The sequence below is a fragment of the Zalophus californianus genome, chromosome 9 (genome assembly GCF_009762305.2).
Source record: "Zalophus californianus isolate mZalCal1 chromosome 9, mZalCal1.pri.v2, whole genome shotgun sequence".
In the NCBI taxonomy this organism is placed as follows: Eukaryota; Metazoa; Chordata; class Mammalia; order Carnivora; family Otariidae; genus Zalophus; species Zalophus californianus.
In genome coordinates, this window is record NC_045603.1 from 7202429 (window position 1) to 7224674 (window position 22246).

The 22246-nt window shown below is 49.5% G+C and overlaps 2 protein-coding genes across 4 annotated transcripts in view; one reads left to right on the plus strand and one right to left on the minus strand.

The window, feature by feature from the left end:
- The window catches only part of SREBF2 (sterol regulatory element binding transcription factor 2), a 66464-nt gene that overhangs the window by 18033 nt on the left and 26185 nt on the right, over window positions 1-22246 (minus strand). For 2 of the 3 annotated variants that reach the window (XR_003519779.2, XM_027592886.2), the window contains exons 2-11: window positions 15047-15463; window positions 13909-14090; window positions 13089-13235; window positions 11428-11649; window positions 10299-10413; window positions 9901-10082; window positions 7811-8003; window positions 6990-7171; window positions 4597-4882; window positions 1558-1727 (exon numbers count right to left, since the gene is read on the minus strand). Coding sequence is in view for 2 of the 3 variants with exons in the window: in XM_027592886.2 (XP_027448687.1) it covers window positions 1558-1727; window positions 4597-4882; window positions 6990-7171; window positions 7811-8003; window positions 9901-10082; window positions 10299-10413; window positions 11428-11649; window positions 13089-13235; window positions 13909-14090; window positions 15047-15463 (2096 nt within the window). In the remaining variant the exon portion in view is untranslated. Of the gene's footprint in view, window positions 1-1557; window positions 1728-4596; window positions 4883-6989; window positions 7172-7810; window positions 8004-9900; window positions 10083-10298; window positions 10414-11427; window positions 11650-13088; window positions 13236-13908; window positions 14091-14198; window positions 14279-15046; window positions 15464-22246 lie in introns of those variants that run through there. The other variant, XM_027592887.2, reaches the window with a different exon arrangement.
- LOC113921743 lies at window positions 2209-4590 on the plus strand. The gene has a single exon (XM_027592889.1). The coding sequence runs from the start codon at window positions 3138-3140 to the stop codon at window positions 4197-4199; it is 1062 nt and encodes a 353-aa protein (XP_027448690.1). The 5' UTR covers window positions 2209-3137; the 3' UTR covers window positions 4200-4590.

Genomic DNA, 22246 nt, shown 5'->3' on the forward strand with positions numbered 1-22246 from the left:
TAAGAGGCAGATTAAATTATGGTGCCAGAATTCAGAATAATGGTTATCTTTGTAGGGGGCAGTGTGAGTTTGAAAGCCTGCAAAAGCTTCTGGGGGCGATGGGAAGTTCTACTTCTTCTTTTTAAAAATATTTTATTTTTAAGTAATCGCCATACCCAACGTGGGGCTCGAACTCACATCCCCGAGATCAAGAGTCACATCTTCCACCGACCAAGCTGGCCAGGGGCCCTGCAAGTCCTACTTCTTGATCTGGGCAGTTGCTGTTACATGGGTGGGTTCACTTTGTGAAAATTCAACAAGCTGCAAATTAAAATGCACACATTTTTCTATGTGCATTGTATTTCTATAAACTTAGTGTCTCCAAAACACTTTCTGGGGGCAGAGAAGTTACAAGTGTGATGACATCGGCCCAGAGCACCAGGACAAACAAATGGGACAGGGAAGCAGCCTAGCCGATGCAATCCTGCTCTCAGCCTCGAGGGGCCTTGCCCAGAAATGCCACCTTGCCTTCTTCTAAGACTGGGTCACGAGCAGTGTGCTCTCTGGGCAGGCAAATGAGCCCCGGCCTTGCACTCACCCACTATCATTAAGGCCTGTTCCTCATCTGGATTCCCTGCCAGACTGTGTGCTCCCTGAGGACGGGGCGAATATTCTGCACACCACTGCATTTCCACTCCAGGGAATGCCTGGTCCAGAGCAGGGACTCGGTAACATTTGCTGAATAAATGTCTTATCTAAGGTCACTGAAATAGGGATGAGACACAGAAAATACACTGGGTTTTCCCATGCCCTCTGTCACCTAGACTGGGGTGACACACTTTAGGAAACATCAGTGTCGCCACAGGGCACGTTCCTTTTCATCAGCTTATCAGTGCCACGACTGAGATACGGCAACAAATGGAGATGTGATCACTGTGCTGAACACAGCTGATGCATTCAGCAGCCTACTCAAAGTGGGCACCGAATCAAACGTCTCTTTCTGCTGGAGTAAGAGAAAGCCTGAGGTCAGCAGATGCTGTGAACTAGTTGATAACAAGGACTGTGAATTCCCAAGGCTGACCCCATGCCGGGCACAATGCAGGCGCCTGATGATAGCCATTCCTGCCCCGGGTCTGACGCGAGCTCCTCAAAGACGTGCACTGTTTCCCATTTCTGGACTGAGAGTAATAGAAGATACGCAATAGCTACCTTTTGTGTGAATAAAAACACCAGGAGACACAATCAGAAAATCTCAAAAATGTTTATGACCACTTGAAGAGCAGAATAGTCATATATTTAACCCCTTGAATATGGGTCACTGTATCATGGAATCAATCTTCTTACTTCAGGCACCAAAATGTCCTGCTTATGCTTATAAGGGCCAGGAGGGGTTTTGTTGTTTTTTTGATCTACTTTGTTTAGTGCCTCAATGTTTGTGAAACGACCCACTGACTGAATATCTACCCCTCTAGGTAGTCGGCCCCCAAAGGCAGGGCCCACACCCATTTTTGCATCTTAGCTCCTGGCCGGGGAAGGGCGCTTCTGCAAGTCCGCAGAAGGGAGCTGAAGGGTACTCACCGCCAGGAAGCCTAGCTTGCCCCCACACCGAGTCTTGAGCCCCATGGCGGCAGTCAGATGGATCTCAACCAACGTGCTCGGCGGGATTTTCTCTTCTGCACATTCGGCCAAGTTCACGGCGCACAAAGCCATGTGTACATCGGAACAGGCAGATCCTGCAGGAAGTTTCCCTGTGGCAGGCAGAAACAGACGCTGATGTTGACAGATTCCTCCAAACCGAGCTTTTTTCTGTTTTTTTTTTCTAGTGTGATCAGAGCAAGAGCACAAGGACTGGAGAAAAGTACTTGAACTCTGTCATCAGATGGTCCTGGCTGGGATGCAAGGCTCTGTGACCGAGTAGCTGTATGTTCCTTTCTACCTCACAGGTTGTTGGGGACGAGAGAAAATGCATGTCAAGTCCCTGACACGTGGCCCATGGGCTGTGGAAACGGGAGCAATTATGATTGCAGGTCGTTGTATGGGACTCCGACATAGGCACTGTGACACTTTCCAAAACACAACCTTGTTCTTTTTTTTTTTTTTTAAAGATTTTATTTATTTGACAGAGAGAGAGAGATAGCGAGAGCAGGAACACAAGCAGGGGGAGTGGGAGAGGGAGAAGCAGGCTTCCCACGGAGCAGGGAGCCCGATGCGGGACTCGATCCCAGGACCCTGGGATCATGACCTGAGGCGAAGGCAGACGCTTAACGACTGAACCACCCAGGCGCCCAACACAACCTTGTCCTGCTGAGACATCTTGCATCTCCAAACATGGAGAGAGGTAATAAGAATTGAAAAACAACAAGAAAAAAAAATTGATGTGAATTTATTTTCATTGTAAAAGAATGCACAATATCTAAGCACACCTCTTTTTGAGGGGTAACACAAAACGGCACCGACGTTGGACACCTCTTGGGTTAGCAGGTGGAAAGCTAGGGAAGGCTTCCCACATGCTCCTGTGTGAGGGCTGCAGTCATGTGGTGTGACGCTGCAGTCAGGGGCCAAAGTGCCCTCGTGCGGGCACAAGGACCCATCAAGGCCATGAGGCTTTCACACTGTTGCTACTTTGGTCCTCGCTACAGGGCAGGGAGGGGGCCAGGGCAAGCCAGCTTTCCTAAGGGAGGCTGAGCTTCAGGGGTGGCCCCGTGTCAAAGGTCCAGGCGGTGGCCAAGCCAGGCCTCCTGACCTCATCAGCCCCACATTCTTCCCCTGGGGCCACCCTGCCTCCTCCATCTTTCTATCAGCCCCTACACTTTGTTCTGCATAGGCATCAGGTGTCGCTCTCCCCCAGGAGACACCATCTGGCTTTCTGTCTTCAGGGGAGGGAAGGTGGAGGGCAATGAGGGGATCAGGTTTTAGTCAGCTGTTCTCTCAGTGCCTTGAATAAAGCCAGGCCCACAGAGTGCTCAACTAATGTGGAGAGAATGAGTGATGTGAACTACCCCAGCTGGAATTCTCCAGAACATGACAGGTGGGAGGATGCAGCCTCCTGAGCAGAGAGACCTGGGAGGGTGCTGGTTCCATCCCCCAAGGGCACACTGAGAGGGCAGAGAAGAGTGAAGCCGGGTCTGCAGACAGGGACCCTCTACCGGAACTCTACCATGACCCCAGGTGTTAAAACCCCAGGGCTGGCCCCACGGGTCTCATCTTCCATTCACTCCGTGCCCGGGGCCTGCTACAGCCTCATGTCTGAGCTGAAGCTCCTTCACCAGGGCACTTCCATCACCTTCCCATTACCACACCCCACTGCTGGCTTTCTGACCTTCATTGGAGAGCCCCACAGCAACCTCCCTTCTCGGGCCCTCTCCCCCAGCACCAAATCTCTCAGGCAGCGTTCACCTGACTCCTGCCCTTGGCCTGCTCATGATGTGTGGTGTTTTTCTGGGTCCCTGGAGGGTCCCCTTCCAAAGGCCTCTCATCAGCAACTTCGGCTTTCATCCTCACTGGAGGCCAAAGACCAAGCCCCCTTATTGGGCTGCGGATCCGGCACGTCCGCTGCCACTCATCATTTCCCTCCAGGTCTCACAGGCAATCGTCCCAAACAAAACTCCTCACCTTCTCCCTGGAAAACTGCTCTTCAGCCTGTTTCCCTCACCTTTGTTGGCAGCAACACCATTCCCCCAAGCCCTCAAGCAAGAAACCGGGGAACCATCCTCACCGCTCCTTTCCTGACCCTCACGACCCAGGGGCCCCTAAGTCCCGTCAATCCCAGCTTCTGCTCTCTCTCCACCTGTTCTCCTGCCCCCCCTTGTCTCCAGCTACGTTTGCTCCTATCTGGACTCCCTGACGCCAGCCTTAATCCTCTCCCTATCCACCTTCTACCTGCCAACACAGCGAATCTGCTCACTTCAGAGTCTGATGGCGTCGGCACTGTCCGAAGGCCCCTCACCGCCTGGCTCCTGTCAACGCCCCCTCCGCCCCCCCGGTTGGCTCTAGGACTACTGAAATCTTCCCAAGAGTCATCCCAGGTGGGGCTCCTCCCTGGGAACATCCCACTGCCTAGAAGGCACACCCCCCTGCACGCGGCTGGCCAACTCTACCCATCCTGTCAGGCAAAGCCAAGACTTCCCAGAAAGCCTCTCCTGGAAACCCTCCTCACCAGTACACCCTGCCCTGCAACTGAAGCCCAATCCTTCTGCTACCTCTACCACACGAAATCATAATTCACTTGCTGACCGGCCTGCCTGTTATTAGGGCGGTAGTTTGTTGAATGAAATAAGTGCTATTTCACCGAATCTGATACGACATCAATTTTAAGTTTACTATTAAGTACCACTAAGGAAAAAACAGTGCCAACTCAACCACACCATCCACTGTGTAAAGGACACAGCACAAGCGTATAGAGGTTAATGTGAAAACGTGTGCACTTTAAACTGATGAGCTATGGTAATGAGCCACGTTTACAGCCATGGATGTGGGTGGAAGGTCTGTCCAACCATTCTAGGAGAGCAGTGTGAAAAGGGCTTCAATCGGGGCAGCGAGCTGGCAAAAACCAAGCCAGGGTGGAGAGATGGCACAGGGCACCTGGAGGCTGGCCAGGCAGTGGGGGCCACCCCTCACCTGTGATGTGCAGCTGGTGCAGCCTGTGATAGGCCAGGGCCGCGTCCCGGGCGCTGGCCTTTGCTTCGTCCTCAAAGCCCGCCGTGGTGGCCGGGGTGGCCGGGGTGGCCCGCCGGCGCTGGAAGACCTTCTTGAGCAGCCAACGCACCAGGCGCAGCTTCTGCAGGCTGTAGCGAATCACGTTCCAGGAGAGGCTGCAGGCTAGGTCCAGGCGGGAGGTGGGCAGGGCCCGGCCCAACACCGACAGGCAGGTTTGGAGGTTGGCCGCAGCAGCCGCAAAATCCCCCTAGAAAGCAGCAAGAGGTGTAATATTCACTGGCCTTGCTGTGGCCTTTTTGTTTTGCTTTGTTTTTAAATTTTTTAATGATTTACTTATTCATTTTAGAGAGGGGGATGGGGCAGAAGGAGTGAGAGTCTTAAGCAGACTCTGCTGAAGGCGGAGAGGCAGGGCTTGATGCAGGGTCCGTCTCACGACCCTGAGACCACGACCTGAGCCGAAACAAGATTCAGACACCCAACCGACTGCGCCACTCTGGCGCCCCTTTTTATTTTAACAAAAACTTTTACTTTCCCTTCACTCCCTAGATTATCAGAGTAGTACATGCTCATTGAAGAGTCTGGGAAAATTCAGAAAGCAACGAAAAAGTAAAAAGAAATCACCTGTAACCTTACCCCCCAGAAAGAATGATTGCTGACATTTTCATGTATTTTCTCCTCGCCTTTTTACTAAATTGGGATTGTACTGTGGTCTACCTTTGAGCAAATACTATTCACGATTTCCCATAGTAGTTTTACACGTAAGATGATAAAATGGATTTAAATGATGATCTTTTAGGCTCGTGATCTTTTAGGCTTTTGGGTTCTCAAAGTGTGGTTCCCGGAGACCAGCAGCATCAGCCCCTGGGATCTTGTTAGAAATGCAAATTACTGATGTGCTAGCCCCACCCTCCCCCTACCTGCTGAATTGGGGGTTGGGACCTTCCAGGTGATTCTGTTGCCTGCTAAAGTCTGAGAACCACTGTTTTAGACAAACACCTGGCTAAACTACTATAACCAAGGATCTCGATAAACTACTCTTTCCCAGCCTGAGAGGGTCTAATGGAGAGTCTATGGCCCTGTACTGAGATCTCTTTCTCTCACTGCTGGCAAACAGAAGGAATCTGTCCTCTCCCTTCTGTCCTGCAGCGGGCACAGCTGTGTTTCCTTCCGGCATCATTACAGGAAGTGGATCGGTACAAGGGGAGCACCCCTCTCCCAGCTGACACGCAGCTTCCAACACACTCTGGTCCCGATGCACCTCAGCCCTGCCTCCTGGCCCCTTCTCACCCCCAGGGCCCTCTCGCTGTACTTCCGAGCAACACGGCTCGGGCAGAGGCCACCACAGCTCCAGCCTCGCCCACCCTGGAGTCAACGTCACATCACTTCCATTCCACTTTGTGTCTCAAATATTTCCTGAATCGGTCTTTCCTTTGAATTCCAGGTTCCTGCCAGCTCTCATCTGGTCTATTCCAGGTGTCCCTAACTTGCTTCTGTGCCCCCTCCTAATCCATCCTTCCTGCAGCTGCCAAAATGACAATCATGAAACACAGACCTGAACCTGCCTCTAGGATATACATCTTGGAATGCTTTTTTTCTGGGAATGGTCCTGCTTCAAGGGCTAGGGACCCAACAACCACATCTATATTCCATGAGCCACAGCCCTCGGCATGGCTGACAGCTCCAGGCTGCTCAATCAGATTCTCTCCGGTGGGCACTGCAGCCCGCAGGAGGGGAGTCGGCCCATGGTTTAGTGCAGCTGAGGACTGTTCCGGCTCTTGTTCCTCTGAGATGTGACCTTGAACTCTTCCTTCAATGCTGTGAGTTGCCCCAGAATCCTTCCCATAAACTTTCAGCTAATTTTCCTGTTCAAAAACCTTCCCGGTTCTCCAGAAAACTGGGAAAAAAGCCCCAAATCAGTTACTAGTCAAAGACCTCTCCAATTTGGGGCCGAGATATATTACCAGCTTTAGCCCTCATCTGTCCCAGATGTATCTTACACTCCAGACGTACCTGTCTACCAGGTGGTCCCCAAATACCCCATCTATTCACGACTTCTCCACATGGAAGGTCCTTCCTGCCCCTGACTGTCTGGCTCAAACCCCAGATTCCCTCGACCAGAGCGTGTCCCTTCTGCCCCAACTCCCGTAGCACTTTACTCTTCCTCTGTCATAACACAGACTACAGATTATCTTGTGTCCATGGAATCATTTACACATAGGTGTCCTCTCCTCTGCTGCCCTGTGACCGTCAGGCAGGGTCCCTTCCAGCTCTTGCTGCTCACAAGCACCTACCACAGGATTTTATACACTGGGGTATTCAATAGAAGTCACTGAGTTATCGGCTGCGGAACTTACCCTGGCAAGGTCCAGGTCTGCCTGCTTCCGATGTCTCCAGAAGGTGACTGAGGAGCGTGAATGTGGCCGGATCACCGGCTCCCCGTGGACCAGCAGCTTCACAAAGACGCTCAGGACAATCACACCATTGACCAGCCATAAGAGGAGCGTTGGCATCATCCAGTCAAACCAGCCCCCAGAACCTAAAGAGGGAAGTCTCAGCTGAGCCCATGAGGAACGGCCTCCGGGAGCAGCCCTAGGGGACTGCAAGCCACTTGACTGACCCCCAGCATCTGACAGGTTAGAAGCCTTCTACCTCATTTTCAGAAGAAGCATCGATAACAAGATTGCTTCATTTAATAACAATGTCTAAATGCTTTTGATAGGAATAAGACATAACCTTAATCTACACTATAGGCAAATTTGGGACGGTTCTGTAGCCTAAATAGGAACTCTGTAGTCCTTGTCACTATGGAGCTAGGTGCCATAGCCAAATAACAAAGATAATACAAATCTTTATTAGTCAAGGTAGGGTGAGACCATTAGTTTCACAACTCGGGCAAAAATATCACATCCTCCTTCAAATAGGTATACCTTCCCTCCCCAAATCCCCAACCCTGATAATAGTAGTAGTGTGGGTTCCTGATTTCTTTTGTTCTTACTGACTGAACTTGGGCTTGCCCTGTTACTTCCAAAATGTGACTTATGCCCGTTCCTAGCAGGCCTGGTACAAAAGCCCTCTGGGACCCGGTGGACAAGCCGAGCAGTGTGCACACATAGGGCCTGTCTCCTACCATGGCAGGCCACCCATGCTTGGGTGGTTCGACGGGCCCTCTACCTACCTGACTCAAGTGACAGGATGCTGCGGCCGGAGCCCGAGTATGGGTGCTGGTCAGAGCTGTGGGCCCCTCCCCACTGCAGCAGGGCAGTCAGGGGGTTAAAGGAGAGGCAGAGGAAGGTGAGGACACACAGCAGAATTCGAGAGCGGTCCACCATGCCCAGTGCTACGGGAGGAGAGTCCGGCTCATCCTTGACCTTCAAAACAGGGCCAAGAGGTTAGAATGAATACTGCGTGGGTTTTGTTTCTACGGCATTTTACTTTTATATGTATTGGAGTCAGATTGTGAGATTTAAATTCAAGACTACGAAGTCAGACAGGAAGAGAGCCAGGAGGCAAGTAAGAAGCCCACAGCTCTCCAGCTGCTTCTCAAACACTAGCATACGCGTCCTCTTGACACCTGGGACAAGAACATGTTCTGAAGACCAAAGGTAGATGAGTCCTGCTTACAAAATAGAGCACACAAGAGAACATTCTCCATGATTCTGTATAATTCCACAACAGGCACGCTAATCTAATCTAAAGTGACAGAAAGCAGATCAGTAGTTGTCTGAGGCTGGAGAGGGATATGTGAATTACCTGCCACGGTATATGAAGGAGCTTTGTGGGTGATGGAAATGTTCTGTACCTTGATTACAGTGATAGTTACACGAGTGTATACACTTGTTAAAACTCCTCATACTGTACGCTAGTACTTTATGCTACTGGAAAATAGCTGTTTTATCTCATGTAAATTAAGCATCAGTAGAACTGATTACAGACCATACAACTGGGGCGCCTGGGTGGCTCAGTTGGTTAAGCTTCTGCCTTTAGCTCAGGTCATGATCTCGGGGTCCTGGGATGGAGCCCTGCATCGGGCTCCCTGCTCAACAGGGAGTCTGCTTCTTCCTCTCCCTCTGCCCCCCTCTCTCCACCTTCCCCGCCTGAGCTCTCGCTCAAATAAATAAAATCTTAAAAAAAAAAAAAAAAGACCATACAACTTCAATATGAATCTATTTACAGGAGTTTGCCTGTTAACACTGCTTGTTTCCCCCCCCCCCCCCCCCCCCCCCCCGTCTTACAGAGGGAGGACTGGGGGCAGAAGCCCCGCCTGCCCAGGGTGCCGCCCACAGAGAGGCAGGGAGGAAGGCTGGAATCAGATCTCCCGACTCCCACTGCACACATACTACAGCACTCCTTTTCAATATTTTCTTTTTTAAAGATTTTATTTATTTGAGAGAGAGAAGAGAGAGAATGAGCAGTGGGGAGGGGCAGAGAGAGAGAAGCAGACTCCCTGTGGAGCAGGGAGCCCAATGTGGGGCTCAATCCCAGGACTCCGAGATCATGACCCGAACTGAAGGCAGACACTTGACTGAGTCACCCAGGCGCCCTCCTTTTCAATATTTTAAAGCCATCTGAAAATTTCCTAGGATGACAGATGCCTAGCTAATTCAATGTATATATCATATGGCCTTCTGTTACCAAACAGAATCACATTTATAAAGTATTTCAAAAATAGAGCTTCGTCAGTAAAATTAAGTACATGACACCACAAAGTTTGATCAAAAACTTAGGCTAGAAGGGAAGTTTGTGCTTTCGAAGTCAGAAATTGCCAGTAGCCTCCACGGATTCCCAGGGCTAGATCATTAGGCTCAAGCCTCTTTTGGCTAATTCCATTAAACCACAATTGCCAGTGGCTTTCTTTGATGATTAAAGGCCCTTGGTTGGAATGTTATTTGTCAGACTGCAAATTGCAATCATTTCCAGAAGAGGACCCAGAGGCAGCCTTGTCCTAAACCGACTAAACAAGGCCCATTATGAGTGAGGGATGTAATGAGGCGCCTCTGGCAACTCCTAGCACCCGCATGACAGCTGCTGTGTGTTCCCGTTCTGGATTCGGCCCGGATTCCTCTCAGATGGGCTCTTTCAGCAAGGACCAGTTAAATTGGATTACACTGAACCAGTTAAGTGGATTTTGTGGAGGATGCAGTAGGACCTCTCCTCCATCCCTGGTCCTCTCAATGCCTGGCCGGGCCCCCTATCGGCAGCTTCTCCACAGTTAAGTTAGGAGAGATGGGACAGATTCCAGGGGTCAAGGATTTCAAAAGCTCATACCTTTGCATCATCCAGCAAAGGGCTTCCTGGCTCCGAGTCGATGGAGTAGGGGGAGAAGCCAGCCTGGGAGCCTGAGTCGGAGGCCGGAGGGGACATCAGAAGGACATTCTGATTAAAGTCATCGATCTTCAGCTCCACATCATTGTCCACCAGGCTCCCCAGGTCGATGCCCTTCAGGAGCTCTGCAAAGAAAACCGCGTCTGGCAAATGATCTGTTTCTCCAGAGCCCCCACCTGGGTGCCTGGGCCAGGGCTGGGCTGGGGGAGAGGCCCACGGTCCTTGCTCCTGTTTCACCCATGAAGGCACCTTGTACACATCAGTGGGCCCTCCCCAGCGCCCAGCATAGGACTTCTACAACCACAAGGTCTGATAACCCTTCTTTCAATGAGCACACTCACTGTTTTTCTGATTTGCCAGCTTCAGCACCATGTTCTCCTGACGTAGTTTATGATTGACCTGCTGCAAGTATTTGATGTAGTCGATGGCCTTCCTCAGGACGCCAGACTTGTGCATCTGGGAAGGAAGACAGGTGAAAACACAGTGGCATCACTGCAGGCCACACAGTGAGAGGGCTGAGGCCCAGAGCCTGTGGGGTGAAAGCATGGCTCCGGGCTGAGATGCTGGCTCGCCCACTGGTTAGCTGTGCTACCCAGAACATGTTACTCAAAATCTCTGAACCTCACTTTCCTCGTCCTTAAAATGGGGATAATGATGATATGTGAATCACAGGGTTGCAGTGAGGACAAAATGAAATAATACACAGAGAGAGTAGCTACCCTCTCCCCCAGTCTGGTGCATAGTCACACTCGATAAATATTAGCTAGTACTCCGCTTTCTTATAATAATCCTAGAACCAAAACAAACTTTACAGAAAGCAAACGACAAAAATCCAGAGCATTGTTAGATAACCATCTCAAGGAAAGTTCTATCAGCACATTTCAGGTCTATAGGCTACAAGGAAAATAAAATTTTCTTTCAAAATAGAGATGATGAAGATAAAACCGGTAACAGGTTAAAAAAAAAAATCTATGTGACAGAAGACACATTCACTGAAATACCCGAAATAATGAACTATCTATTCCCCCTATTTGCTGTTGGTTAAAGACCCAATCTCTATTTTCTGTCTTCCCTAAAAGGTAAAAATATTGCTAACCACCCATGAACACAATTAAATATATGTCAGCAACACCACCAGCTGACTCCAAGGTACACACCATCCTGCACCCGGCCGCCAGTGAGCAGGACACATCCCTTTGCCTATACTGCTGGGATCCGTGATCCCCGCAGAGCAGAGTCAAAGGTCCAGGCAGGATGCTGCATTACCAACCTCCACTAGTTGCCTAATGTTGGTTAATATTTTATAATCTTGAAAACAAAACAAAACAACCCAAGATGCTTTAAATAAGAAAGCACCTCTAACCATCCTTATGTTCACTCACTTGGACCTGGGTTTTCCTAAATTCCTACCGCAAAGACAGGTAGCAGGGAGATGGTGGCACGTGAAATACCACGTTGCTGGGCACCCACCTTGGCATCTGTCCCCATGACCAGGTCCTTCAATTCAATGATTTTGTCATTGATAGAGGAGCGATAGCGCTTCTCAATGATGTTATGTGTCGTCCGCCTTTCTCCTTCTTTGGGGGGCTCCAGCTGCTTCACTCCCCCAGGTACCTGCTTAATGGGCACTTTCTCTTGCCCCATCATCACAGGCATTGTGGTCAAAATGGTCCCATTGCTGCCCACCAGAGTCTAGAACAGGCAGAGACATAGGGCAGAATTACCCCGTGGTTAGTCTGAGTCAAGCAATCCCAGAACACAAACCCGCTGGCCCTGGCCGTATGGCATTGCTGGGTCTGACACCCTTCGTGGCTGAATCAAGTCAGGCCCCACGAGGCCTCAGGAGCCACGGTATCTGAGTTCCCCTTCAGAACCACTGTCAACAAATCACACCACAATGGGATTAACGTGGGTAAATAGGTTTTAACCTTTGATCTAAGGGTACCTGAAACAAGTCATAGGATTTCTGCTTTGCTGGCAAACCATTAGCTACCTCTGAGCTCGCATACAATGTACCATATCCTTCTGGCCCCAAGGAGAGCTTTCTCCTGGTGCAGGATATATCTTTTCCTCTCACGTGACAGTGAAGTCACTTGCTGCATTTCCTTATATAATTTGGCCATCAAAAAGCACAAGGGCAGAACGGAAAGAGCCATTCTATTAGATAAACAGACCAACTGTAGAGGCTCCCCCTTTTCTGCTCAACTCTGCTTCCCTCTGCTTCTATTTTTACTAATTTTAGTTTCATTTTCTTCAATAAATGGCCAATGAACTTCATTAACCATTAAGAAATAATTCTCACATAATAAAAAACACACATTTTAAATGTACAGCTTGATGCATTTTTACGTATGGATATCATGTCTGTAACCAAGATAACCCAGACCAAGATACAGACCATTTCTATCCCCTTAGAAAGTTCTCTTGTGCCTCTTCCCAGTTCTGCCTGCCCCTTCCCCATCTTGTGATCACTGCTCTGACCTCTATCACCACAGCTTAGTTTTGCCTCTTCTTGAACTTCATATAAATGGCATCCTCAGCATTAACTCTTTTGTGATAGGCATCTTTTGCTCAACATACTATTTTTGAGGTTCAGCAGTTGTATATATCAACAGTTCTTTTTGGACATGTGGGTTATTTCCCAGTTCTTGGCTCTTACGAATAAAGCTTACTTTCAAATTCTGATCACCTTTTACTCTATCAGACTCTCTTGCCGTAAGATGCTGAAGCGGCTGCGACCCTGCAGCCCAAGTATGGGGCCTTCCATGTCCCTCACCTTGCAGCCCCTCCCTACCTGGTGGGCCTAGAGTCCTTCAGAAGCCAAACCTCCATCAGCAGGACCTAGAGACAGACAGCCCTGTGTGGAGCTGCTGCCTAGGAACCGGGGGACCCTCTGCTACTCCTCTCTCCTCCCTCAGAGTGCTCAGTACTCCCACATAACATGCACGGATGGTACTTCTCAAGGGGAAAAAAAAAACAAACCCTAAATGGGGGTGATATTTGCAATCTGACACATTCCATAGAAGTTCTACACCTACCCACTCTGTAGAGATTTTAACATCTCCGGGGCCTAACACCTCCAAGACAGGAGGGGGTGGAGGGAGAAGGGCAGGGAGCAAGGCGGCTCTTACTGGTACTTGAAGGGCAGCTGTCTGGATGGGGGTGGTGAGGGCGGTGAGGGCTGGGTTCTGGACTGCGGCCATGACAGGGCTGCCATCTGTCTTTAGTGTGGTCAAAACAAGGGAATCTGTCTTGATGATCTGAGGCTGCACCAGGACCTGGATGGAGAATGAAAAAAAGGAAAAAAGAAGGCAGTATTATTTTCCTATTTTGCCTTAGCTTCTTACTACACAGACTTCCTCCAGGAAAGAATGAAAAAATAACATTTTCCTAAAACCGAGAACACAACTTGATGATGGGGTTGAGACGGAGAAAGAGTATAGTTAAAGGGTCTTGCGTTTTAAGGTGGGAAGGCTTTGAGAAGAGCGATGCCAGGGCCTGGCAGGGGCAGAGTGGGGGGACAGGGGACAGGAAGGAGGTCTGATTTTGGATAAAACTCAGGAAAGCCAGGAACATGGCTGCAAAACAGAAAGGAAACACCTGGATTTTTTTTTTCCAAACATAAATGACCTTGTTAGTGAGAAACTACAGTCCACTATAATACGTGACTTAAAAACATTTTGGCATATCTCCAGTTTTATGCCCATTCTATGTATAAATCGAATAATCCACCTACGCTGACTGAGTCTGCACGAGGGCCCGTGTACATCCACAGAGACCATCTCAGCCAGGTCTCCACACCCAGCTCATGGGTGTCTCGCCAGGCCCAGGCACCTCAAACGCTGCTCCTTTACACGCTGCTGGTCCTTCTAGTACGTAGACCATAGCTTCAATCAAAGGCCAGCCCCCAGCCCCCACCAGTGCCTCCCCAGCTCCTCAGCAGCCACCTACCGGGACCTGCTGCACCTGAGGGGCAGCGACTGTCTGCACCGTGGCCGGGGCGAGGGTCTGCAGCGTGCCATTGGCCGTCTGCGTCAGCACCCGCTGGGCCTGCACCGTCTGCACCTGCTGCTGGATGGTGACTGGCTGCACCTGGGAGGATGTCACTAGGCTTTGGACTTGAGGCTGAAGGACTTGGGAGAAGAGGAGGGAAAAGTCACATGGATTAGGAATGCATTCTGTCACTGTAGCTGCAGTAACAACCGAGGATGGGGTGCCTCAGGACAATCCCGACTCCCCACCTGCTGCTGAAGAAGATGTGCACAGCCATTTACAGGCTGGTCTAGATAACAAGAACATTCCATGAGGGCTGCATCAATTTCTGAGGGAATGAGAACAGATTATTTTATTACTCTGGGTGCTGGGGTGGAAGTGAGGGGAGCCAATCGGCAAGTGACTGCACCCAGCAAGGGAATTCAGAGACACAAGGAACCAGCTATTCCACCGGGCTTCATTTCCTCTCGTGGAAGGAACAGAGATGCACTTTGGGATGACTGTCTCAGCTTTCTGCTTTACTGCCTCTCCGCAGCCCCTAAACCCTCAGAAACCCACTGAAGAACTGTCAGACCCTTTGAACTTGAGAGGCTCCCGGCCGCACAAGCAGGGCGTGTAACAACACGGAAAGTCGCTCACTCACTCACCACACACTGAGGGCTTACTGCAAGGCCTGCTGTACGGAGCTGAGCTCCTGCTCTAGGTCACAGTCTCTGTAGTGGCTGCTCAGGAGATGTTTGCTGAACGAATGGCTCTCAACCTATAGGTGCCAGGATCTGGCTGGTGTTCGGGTTAAGTTTCTGGACCCATTTTACTCAAACCTCGCACCCTAGTTACCAGCACAGCCCTGTGTCTACTCTGCTTATTCGATTCTTTGACCAAGTACCCTTGAAGCAGGCACAACAGATACTAGGGTATCTGAGGAGGCAGAGTGTAAGCTGTTCCTGTACTACCGTCCTTGCTGCCCGTGACCCCCAAACTCCTAAGACTCTGTCATCCCCAAAGAGGGCAGAACCGCCTACCTCAGAAGTGTCTGCAAACTGGCACAGAACCTTTTGAACCAACCAATCACTATCCTATCTGACTTCTGAATCACCTTGAAAGCTGGTAGCTGCATTCTGGTATATCAGAGGCTGCTGGATGATCCTCGTCTGTGGAGCGGTGCTGAACGTCGGGGTGATCATCACCGTCTGCTGCTGCAGCTGGGCCTGGGGCTGGGGCTGGGGGCGGGGCTGAAGAACAGGAGTGGCCCGTGGCGGGGTGGGCACCGTGCTGGGGGGAACCTTGACCTGCAGGGCTGGAGTCTGGGGGGAGGCGGCCGAGGGAGAGAAGGCAGGTAAAGGGACCTGGCTGAAGGACCGCTGCTGCATCGAGGGGTCCCCGGCTCCACCTCCCCCATTGCTGCCGCTGCCGCCGCTGCTGCCCCCACCCCCGCCGGGGAAGGAGCTACACAGCTGCTCTGGGAACAAGTCCGGGAACTCTCCAACTTGATTGCTGACAAACTGCAGCATCTCTGTGAATACACAAAAAGGAGTAATTTTATTGCCATCCAAAATATACATTAACTTTCAAATTTGCTTAAGAAATGGAGGCATGCAAATCAAAAGGCTTTCCCATGACCATAGCAGAAATGGGGAGGAGAACCACCTGGGCTCAGACGGCCAACCAAGGGACAGGGGGAGAGAACTTCGCGTCTTTGATGTTCTCTCTCCCCACCCCACCTCCAGGCCCTTTCTACCGACTTTCCTGATTATATCAGGCCAAACAGGAGCCACCTCTGTGCTAGGTGAGTATTGCTTTTGGGGATTACTGCTGGTCTCATTTTACAATTGGGGACCCTGGGGTGGAAAGTGGGAAGTCGCTGTCCTAAGGCTTCTGAGCTCAGTAGCCTCAGGTATGAGGCCACCTCCAGTTTCAGCACCGCTCCCCAGGACAGAGCAGGAGTGCGGGAGTCAGGAGGGTCTGGCTTCGAAGTTGTGCCAGACCCTAATCCGCTCTCACTCCAGGCAGCCTTCCCTCCTCACCACAGGCAGGCCCTGGGCCTTCTCTCCGAAAAGGACATAGCCCTGGGCACTGCTGGTACCCTCAGGAACAATCAGGGATGATGAAGTTGATGGCCTCCGAGTCATGGAACTTTAGGGATGGAGTGGATGGAAAGATCATAATCGAAGTCCAGAACAGGGAAATAACTTGGCCAAGGTCCTGCAGCTCATCAGGGCACAGTGAGGATTAGAACACCCAGCTTCACGTTCTTCCTCTGCACCACAGTACACTCACTGCCAGAAGGCTGGGCCAGAGCAACCCCAGCCCTGGACTCCGTGCTCTAGAGGGCTGGGCCCCTTTGGGCAAGGAGTCTGTGGGACCAGGGGGATGTGTCCACCTGGAGACCACGGCCCCCTTCTAGATTATGTTCCAAGTACCTGGGACCCCTAAGTTCCCAGCCCAAAGGGCCTCAAGCCTGCCTCCAGGGCTTCTTCCCCAAGTTCATCCTCCCTGAAATTTACCAAAACCCAACTTATTCCACAACTAAAACTCATCTCTTATAACTCCTGCCTCCCCACAGGGCTGGTCCCCATTTAGAAGTCTGGGGCCTCAGCTTTGTCGCAGCTATTTTCAGACCTACAGTTCTTCATGTTGCTTCCATTCCCTCCCCTTTCCTCTCCAATACATTCCCAAGAAGCTACTGCTTGTTCCTGAACAGTACACCCTTCTCTCCAAACATTCAAAGCCACACGATGCTCTGATTTAGCCACCAAAATACCCCAAACCAAAAACAAACCAAAAACAAAAAACACCACCTCTTTTCATTCCCCAAACCTCTACCCGCAAGTACCTCCCCGCCTCCTAGGTCTCTAACAGACGTGTGTGTGTGCGCGCGCGCGCACGCGGGTGCACACACGCGTGCACGCACATACACACATGCCAGTAATGGGTCTGGGCTATGAAGAGTCTTATGTTAGGCAAGCAGAAAGCTACTGGGGGTTTCTAGGGTAACCATACAGGGCGACTGAAGCTTAGCAGTTCAGTACTTCCAGTGTTCCATCAGTTCAACCTACTGGCAAAACAGCATCTCTTAAGATCAAAGATTACACTAACTGTAGTGGTATTATTTACCAACACCTCAACACTCTGCTGTGTCCCCTCGACACTCAGCCGGCTGTGTGTGGGAAGGAGAAATGGGCACAATGCCACAGATACTGCAACTGGTACCAACCAATTCCAATTCCTTGTACATGATTAAGAAATGTCCTTAAACTCAGCACAAAATTCAAACAAAACACACTTTATTGCTGACACAGTCCAAGTACAACACAAGATTTATAAAAAGTTTTAAGGAAAAGCTTTAAGAGAAAGCTAACAATCTGTTGAGCTTTCCAGAATTCCCATAAAATTCTTACTCTGGGGAATCAACACAGAGGCCCGCTTTGTGAGCCAAAAGAACATCACTCCCTGATTGACTGTTTTAATCCATGGAACGCTAAGGAGCACATAAGGGAACAGAGGCCAGAGGCCTGGTAGATGGGCACAGGCTTCGGTACTAGCTGGGTCTCAAGACACTGCCTACCCAGCTGTGTGAACGTGGGCAAGCAACCTCTCTACAGCCTGGTTTCCACACCACAAAAGGCTGCCTTAAGAATACTTGGCTTCTGGGGCGCCTGGGTGGCTCAGTTGGTTAAGCGACTGCCTTTGGCTCAGGTCATGATCCTGGAGTCCCGGGATCGAGTCCCACATCGGGCTCCCGGCTCAGCGGGGAGTCTGCTTCTCCCTCTGACCCTCCCCCCTCTCATGTGCTCTCTCTCTCAAATAAATAAATAAAATCTTTAAAAAAAAAATACTTGGCTTCTTTGTTGTGAGGATGGATAAAACAATTTGTGCAGAGTGTTTGGTGAGAGGCAGACCCTTATAAAGGTCCCTGTTAGTGGTAATTCCAGAGCACCTAGCGCCTGGGCACTTGGCTCCACTTATCTCATCTGGTTTGAGTGTTCTCCAAAACCTTCTGTGGAGAAAGACATGGGTTGGCACAGCGAAGTAACCTGCAGAGGTCACAAAGCTTGTTCACAAAGCAGGTTAAGAGTGTGTAAGCAGATGGGATGCAAAGGCTTAAATTAAAAAAAAATAAATCCTTTCAACCCACACGTGACAAGCTCCAGTGGTGTTATCTGCAGCCAGGTGGACAGGCCCTGGGCTGAGTGGCGCAGAGGGGCCCCTTAAGACCAAGCATTTGAAGGAAGAAGTAATGGGAAGAGGCTCTTTGAGCCCCAGCTCCAGCAAGGCACGCGGGGTCTTCCCGGGACCCCATCTGGTCTGCAGTGACAGAGAAGGGAAGGCCCCACCAGCCGGAACGAGGCCTGGAGAACCAAGGCACCGAAAGCCCACCCCGGGTGCAGTTTTTCTCCATGCGGCACCCTGTGGGAGCATCCTAATGTCTCATGTTCCCTGCTCCAATCACTGGAGGGTCGCAATTACACCAGCTCTCATTTCCGCCGAGAGCCATGAAACCCAGAAAAGAGAGGCCTGGAAGAAGGCACAGGTTTTATGGGGCTTTGAAAATGAAGTTCCAGATCCTGCACGATGAGCTGTGTGGTCCCTAGAGCGGAAGGCCCGACCTAGGCCTCCTGGGAGCTGGGCGGGCCACCCCTAGGCCTACAAACCCTAGCTTACCCGGCAGGGGTGCTCCTGGCGGTTACCTTCCCCAAACAGGCCACAGTCCCATTTTTTAGCTGCTTCTTAAAGGAAGGGATAAGTTTGCTTAAGAAAGTAAGCTGGGCCCCAAGAAACTACACCTGGGTTTTGGTCTCTTTAAAAGCTCATAATCAAAATCAGAGGCTGTGACTGTCACCTGTGCATTGCAACCAGTCCAGAGCCTCCTCCAGACCCCAAGTTCACGAGCACTTCATGGAGCTTGCAACCTGAAGGTAACATCAAGCACTTTGCCTGGCCCAGCCAGCAGCATCTGCCTGAGAGTAAGGTGACCCAAAATCTGGGCAGATTAATTTTGGTCAGGAATACAGAGCCGAAAGCCCCAGCTGAGGTAACACACGGTCTCCAAACCGCACAGTCAGTGAGCCAACAATTCTTCAGCAGGCCTTTGCTACCTAGCCCAGGTAGGTGCTAAGAGAACGATTTTACAGAGGTCATCTATTCTTCTTATATTTTGTATTTATTATCACTTTGTGTAAGATAATGTTTTAAAATAACTTTTTCAAAATCAAAAAAGTCACACTCACTATAGAAAAAATTTAGAAAAAAGTTAAATGAGAAAAAGAAATCCAGCAATTCCACCCTCCTGAGACAGCTACTGTCAATGTTTTGATGTGTCCTTCCTGAGAGCAAGGCTTGCTTGCACACACGAGCACACGTGTGTGTCTGTGACAACAGTCACTGAAGTGGGATCGTACTGAAGACGCTATTTTGTACCCTGCTCCCTTCATTTAGCAACACGTGAGAAGTAGTCAGTGTCAACCATTGTAGATACGACAGCAACCTTTGAGAGTCCCACAGTACTGTATCATAGCATATTGTTACTGACACCCTAGAATTTAACCACTTAGTGGTGACAAGCGGCTGTGTTCAATTTTTTAGCATGAACAACTCTTTTTTTTTTTTTTAGATTTCTTTATTTAGGAGAGAGAGCACTAGTGGGAGGGGCGAAGGGGGAGGGAAGGAGAATCTCAAGTGGGCTCTCGGCTCAGCGCAGAGCCCGACGTGGAGGCTCGATCGCACAGCCCTGAGGTCATGACCCGAGCCGGAAGCAAGAGTCGGACGCTTAACCGACTGCGCCACCCAGGCGCCCCAGCGTGAACAACTCTTAACAAAAATCTTTTCCCACTGATCTGATTTGGGATAAACTTCTAGAAACTGATGGCTGGGTCAAAGGACAGGTATGTGTGCTTTGGGGAGGCTATAACAATCTATGCTTCTACCAGCATTTCCCCACATCTGTTTCTGTCATTCAGACAGTGGGGAAAGAATGACATCAAACTGTGTGGGCTTGCACGAGTGAGCGCTAAATGAGGTCGGATGTCTCCCTGCCAATTTTATTGGCCATTTGTATTTCTTCCTCTGTAAATTGCTCTTGACCTTAGTGCATTTTTCTATTGGGCTATTTGTCTCTTTTTACTGATTTGAAAAAATTTCATATACTACGGGTATTTCCTCCTTATATATGTGCAAATATCTGCCGCACTTTTTTTTTTTAATTGAAGTACGGTTGATATACGATCCACTTTATTTTTCTTTTACTTTGTTGAGAAAAAAGAGGGGCACCTGGGTGGCTCAGTCAGTTAAGTGTCTGCCTTCAGGCTCAAGTCATGATCTCAGGGTCCTGGGATGGAGCCATGCCCCCGCCCCCCATCAGGCTCCCTGCTCAGTGGGGAATCTGCTCCTCCCTCTCCTGTTCCTCTCTCTTTCCCTGCCCCCCTTCCCCCCTGCTCCTATGTGCTCTCTCTCTCAAATAAATAAATAAAATCTTTAAAAAAACAAATTTGTTGAGAAAAAAGAATGGCATAGTGATTAAGTTATCACGCCCTAGCCTTATACCTTGGGGTAAGTTTTACTTCTCATCTATAAAATGGGGATGAAATTACACCTACCTCATGGGGATGCTGAGAGACAGTCTGCATGGAATCTAAAGCACAGTGCCTGGCACTCAGTAGGAGCCTAGTGCACGTTATTCGTGACAGCTCTTTTTGACAGTTTTGCTTGGACTCTTGTTTTGAAAATTTGAATCTGTTCCAATGCATTTGGCTTTATTAGGGAACACTCTGGGCATATCATGAATTTTGTGTTTACTTATGCATGAGAGAAACACTAGGAAATGCAAAAACATACCCAAGTGAAATGAGCCACACAAAATGAGCACACAGTTGCATACCTCAAACACCCAGCAGCTCCGTCGGGTCAGTGCATGTGTTATGAACCATAACCACCCACATCTGGATCAGAACTTTCTATCGGACTACAGACTGCCCTCCATCCATCACCTCACAGAAACTCAGAAGCTATAACCTCTACTGCCCACTTCCACAAGCAAACCTCAGGTCTTCTTTAAGGTAAGGGGTCCTATTTGTTGTGGTATTTCTGTATTTCTTACCCATTGAATATCTGTAAAACTGAGCTGTTTTATTAGGTTAACTTTTAGTCTTTTTATTTTCTTTTTGCCACCTCTGAAGATTTCGAGTGTTGCGACCCAAATCCCATTTGCCCCATAAGCCCTATGGTTTGCATTACATGATTTTGCTCAGTGCAGTGATTTTTAGGGACGGGCATGTTGCATTACAGCAGAAAGGACTATATACAAGTGCTAATACTGTGTAATGAAATTACATGGTTTTTGTGTTAACACTGAAAATGTCCCTCATCCCCAAGATTATAAGGATATTCACCTAAACTTTCTTCATTTAGTGTTGTTCATTTAATCTTGCACATTAGATCTGCCCAAACAACATAAGAACACAGAATAAGTGTGGTATGTGATGTTTGTAGGCCGCTGGGAATCAGATGGACCCACAACCAGTGAGCGAGAGGGAGGTAAACACAAAAGAGTTAATTCCCAAGTACGCCTCTTAAGAAACAAGTATCCTTCATTCAAGCTGATGATCCTATCTTCCCTCCTAGGATGTTTTTTTCTAAAAATTAAGAAAAGAAAATCAAACGTAGACTAGTATCAAACCTGAGGGTCAATAGTGAGGTAACTTTTCCTTTCTCCACCATTTTGCTACCTGTAATCACCACTGCTTTCTCAGGGCCTGAAACATTATTACCTCCATTCAGGTCACCCAGAAGAGCAGTTCAGAAGCTGAAATGCAAAGAATGTAAGGAACACAGGGACAATTATAACAGGCAAATTGGTGCCTAAAATCACTCCAAACACCAGGGGGCACATTTGCTAAGAAGCTCATAGCACAGGGACAGCATCACGTACTTCAAGGGAATTCTGGGTCACCTTCTTGGGGGACAGGGAGTCTGGAGGAGGGCTGAATGACACAGGATGGCAAACTAGTGACTCAGGCACCCTATATTTTAGGCGATGGATGAGTAAACTCTTTTTACTGGCAAAGAAACCACAAAGGAAAACTGGGCAGGGAGGTGGGGGTTCTCAAACGCTTGTGTTACATAACACATACAAATGTATCACTGCATATATCAAATATTACATAATGAAATAAAACAGTTGAAAATTAAGAGAAAAAGCAAGCACAAAGGGAAGCAAAAGTCATTCTCAAATGGTCTTCTGGTCTGCTCTGTTTGGCCCTCCCTCCCTAGCTGCCCGGCTGGGGTCAGCCTCAGAGAGTCC

Excerpts from the sequence above, each read along its gene's own strand:
- LOC113921743 (XM_027592889.1), top strand. The coding sequence starts at position 3,138 with ATGACCCCAGGTGTTAAAACCCCAGGGCTGGCCCCACGGGTCTCATCT.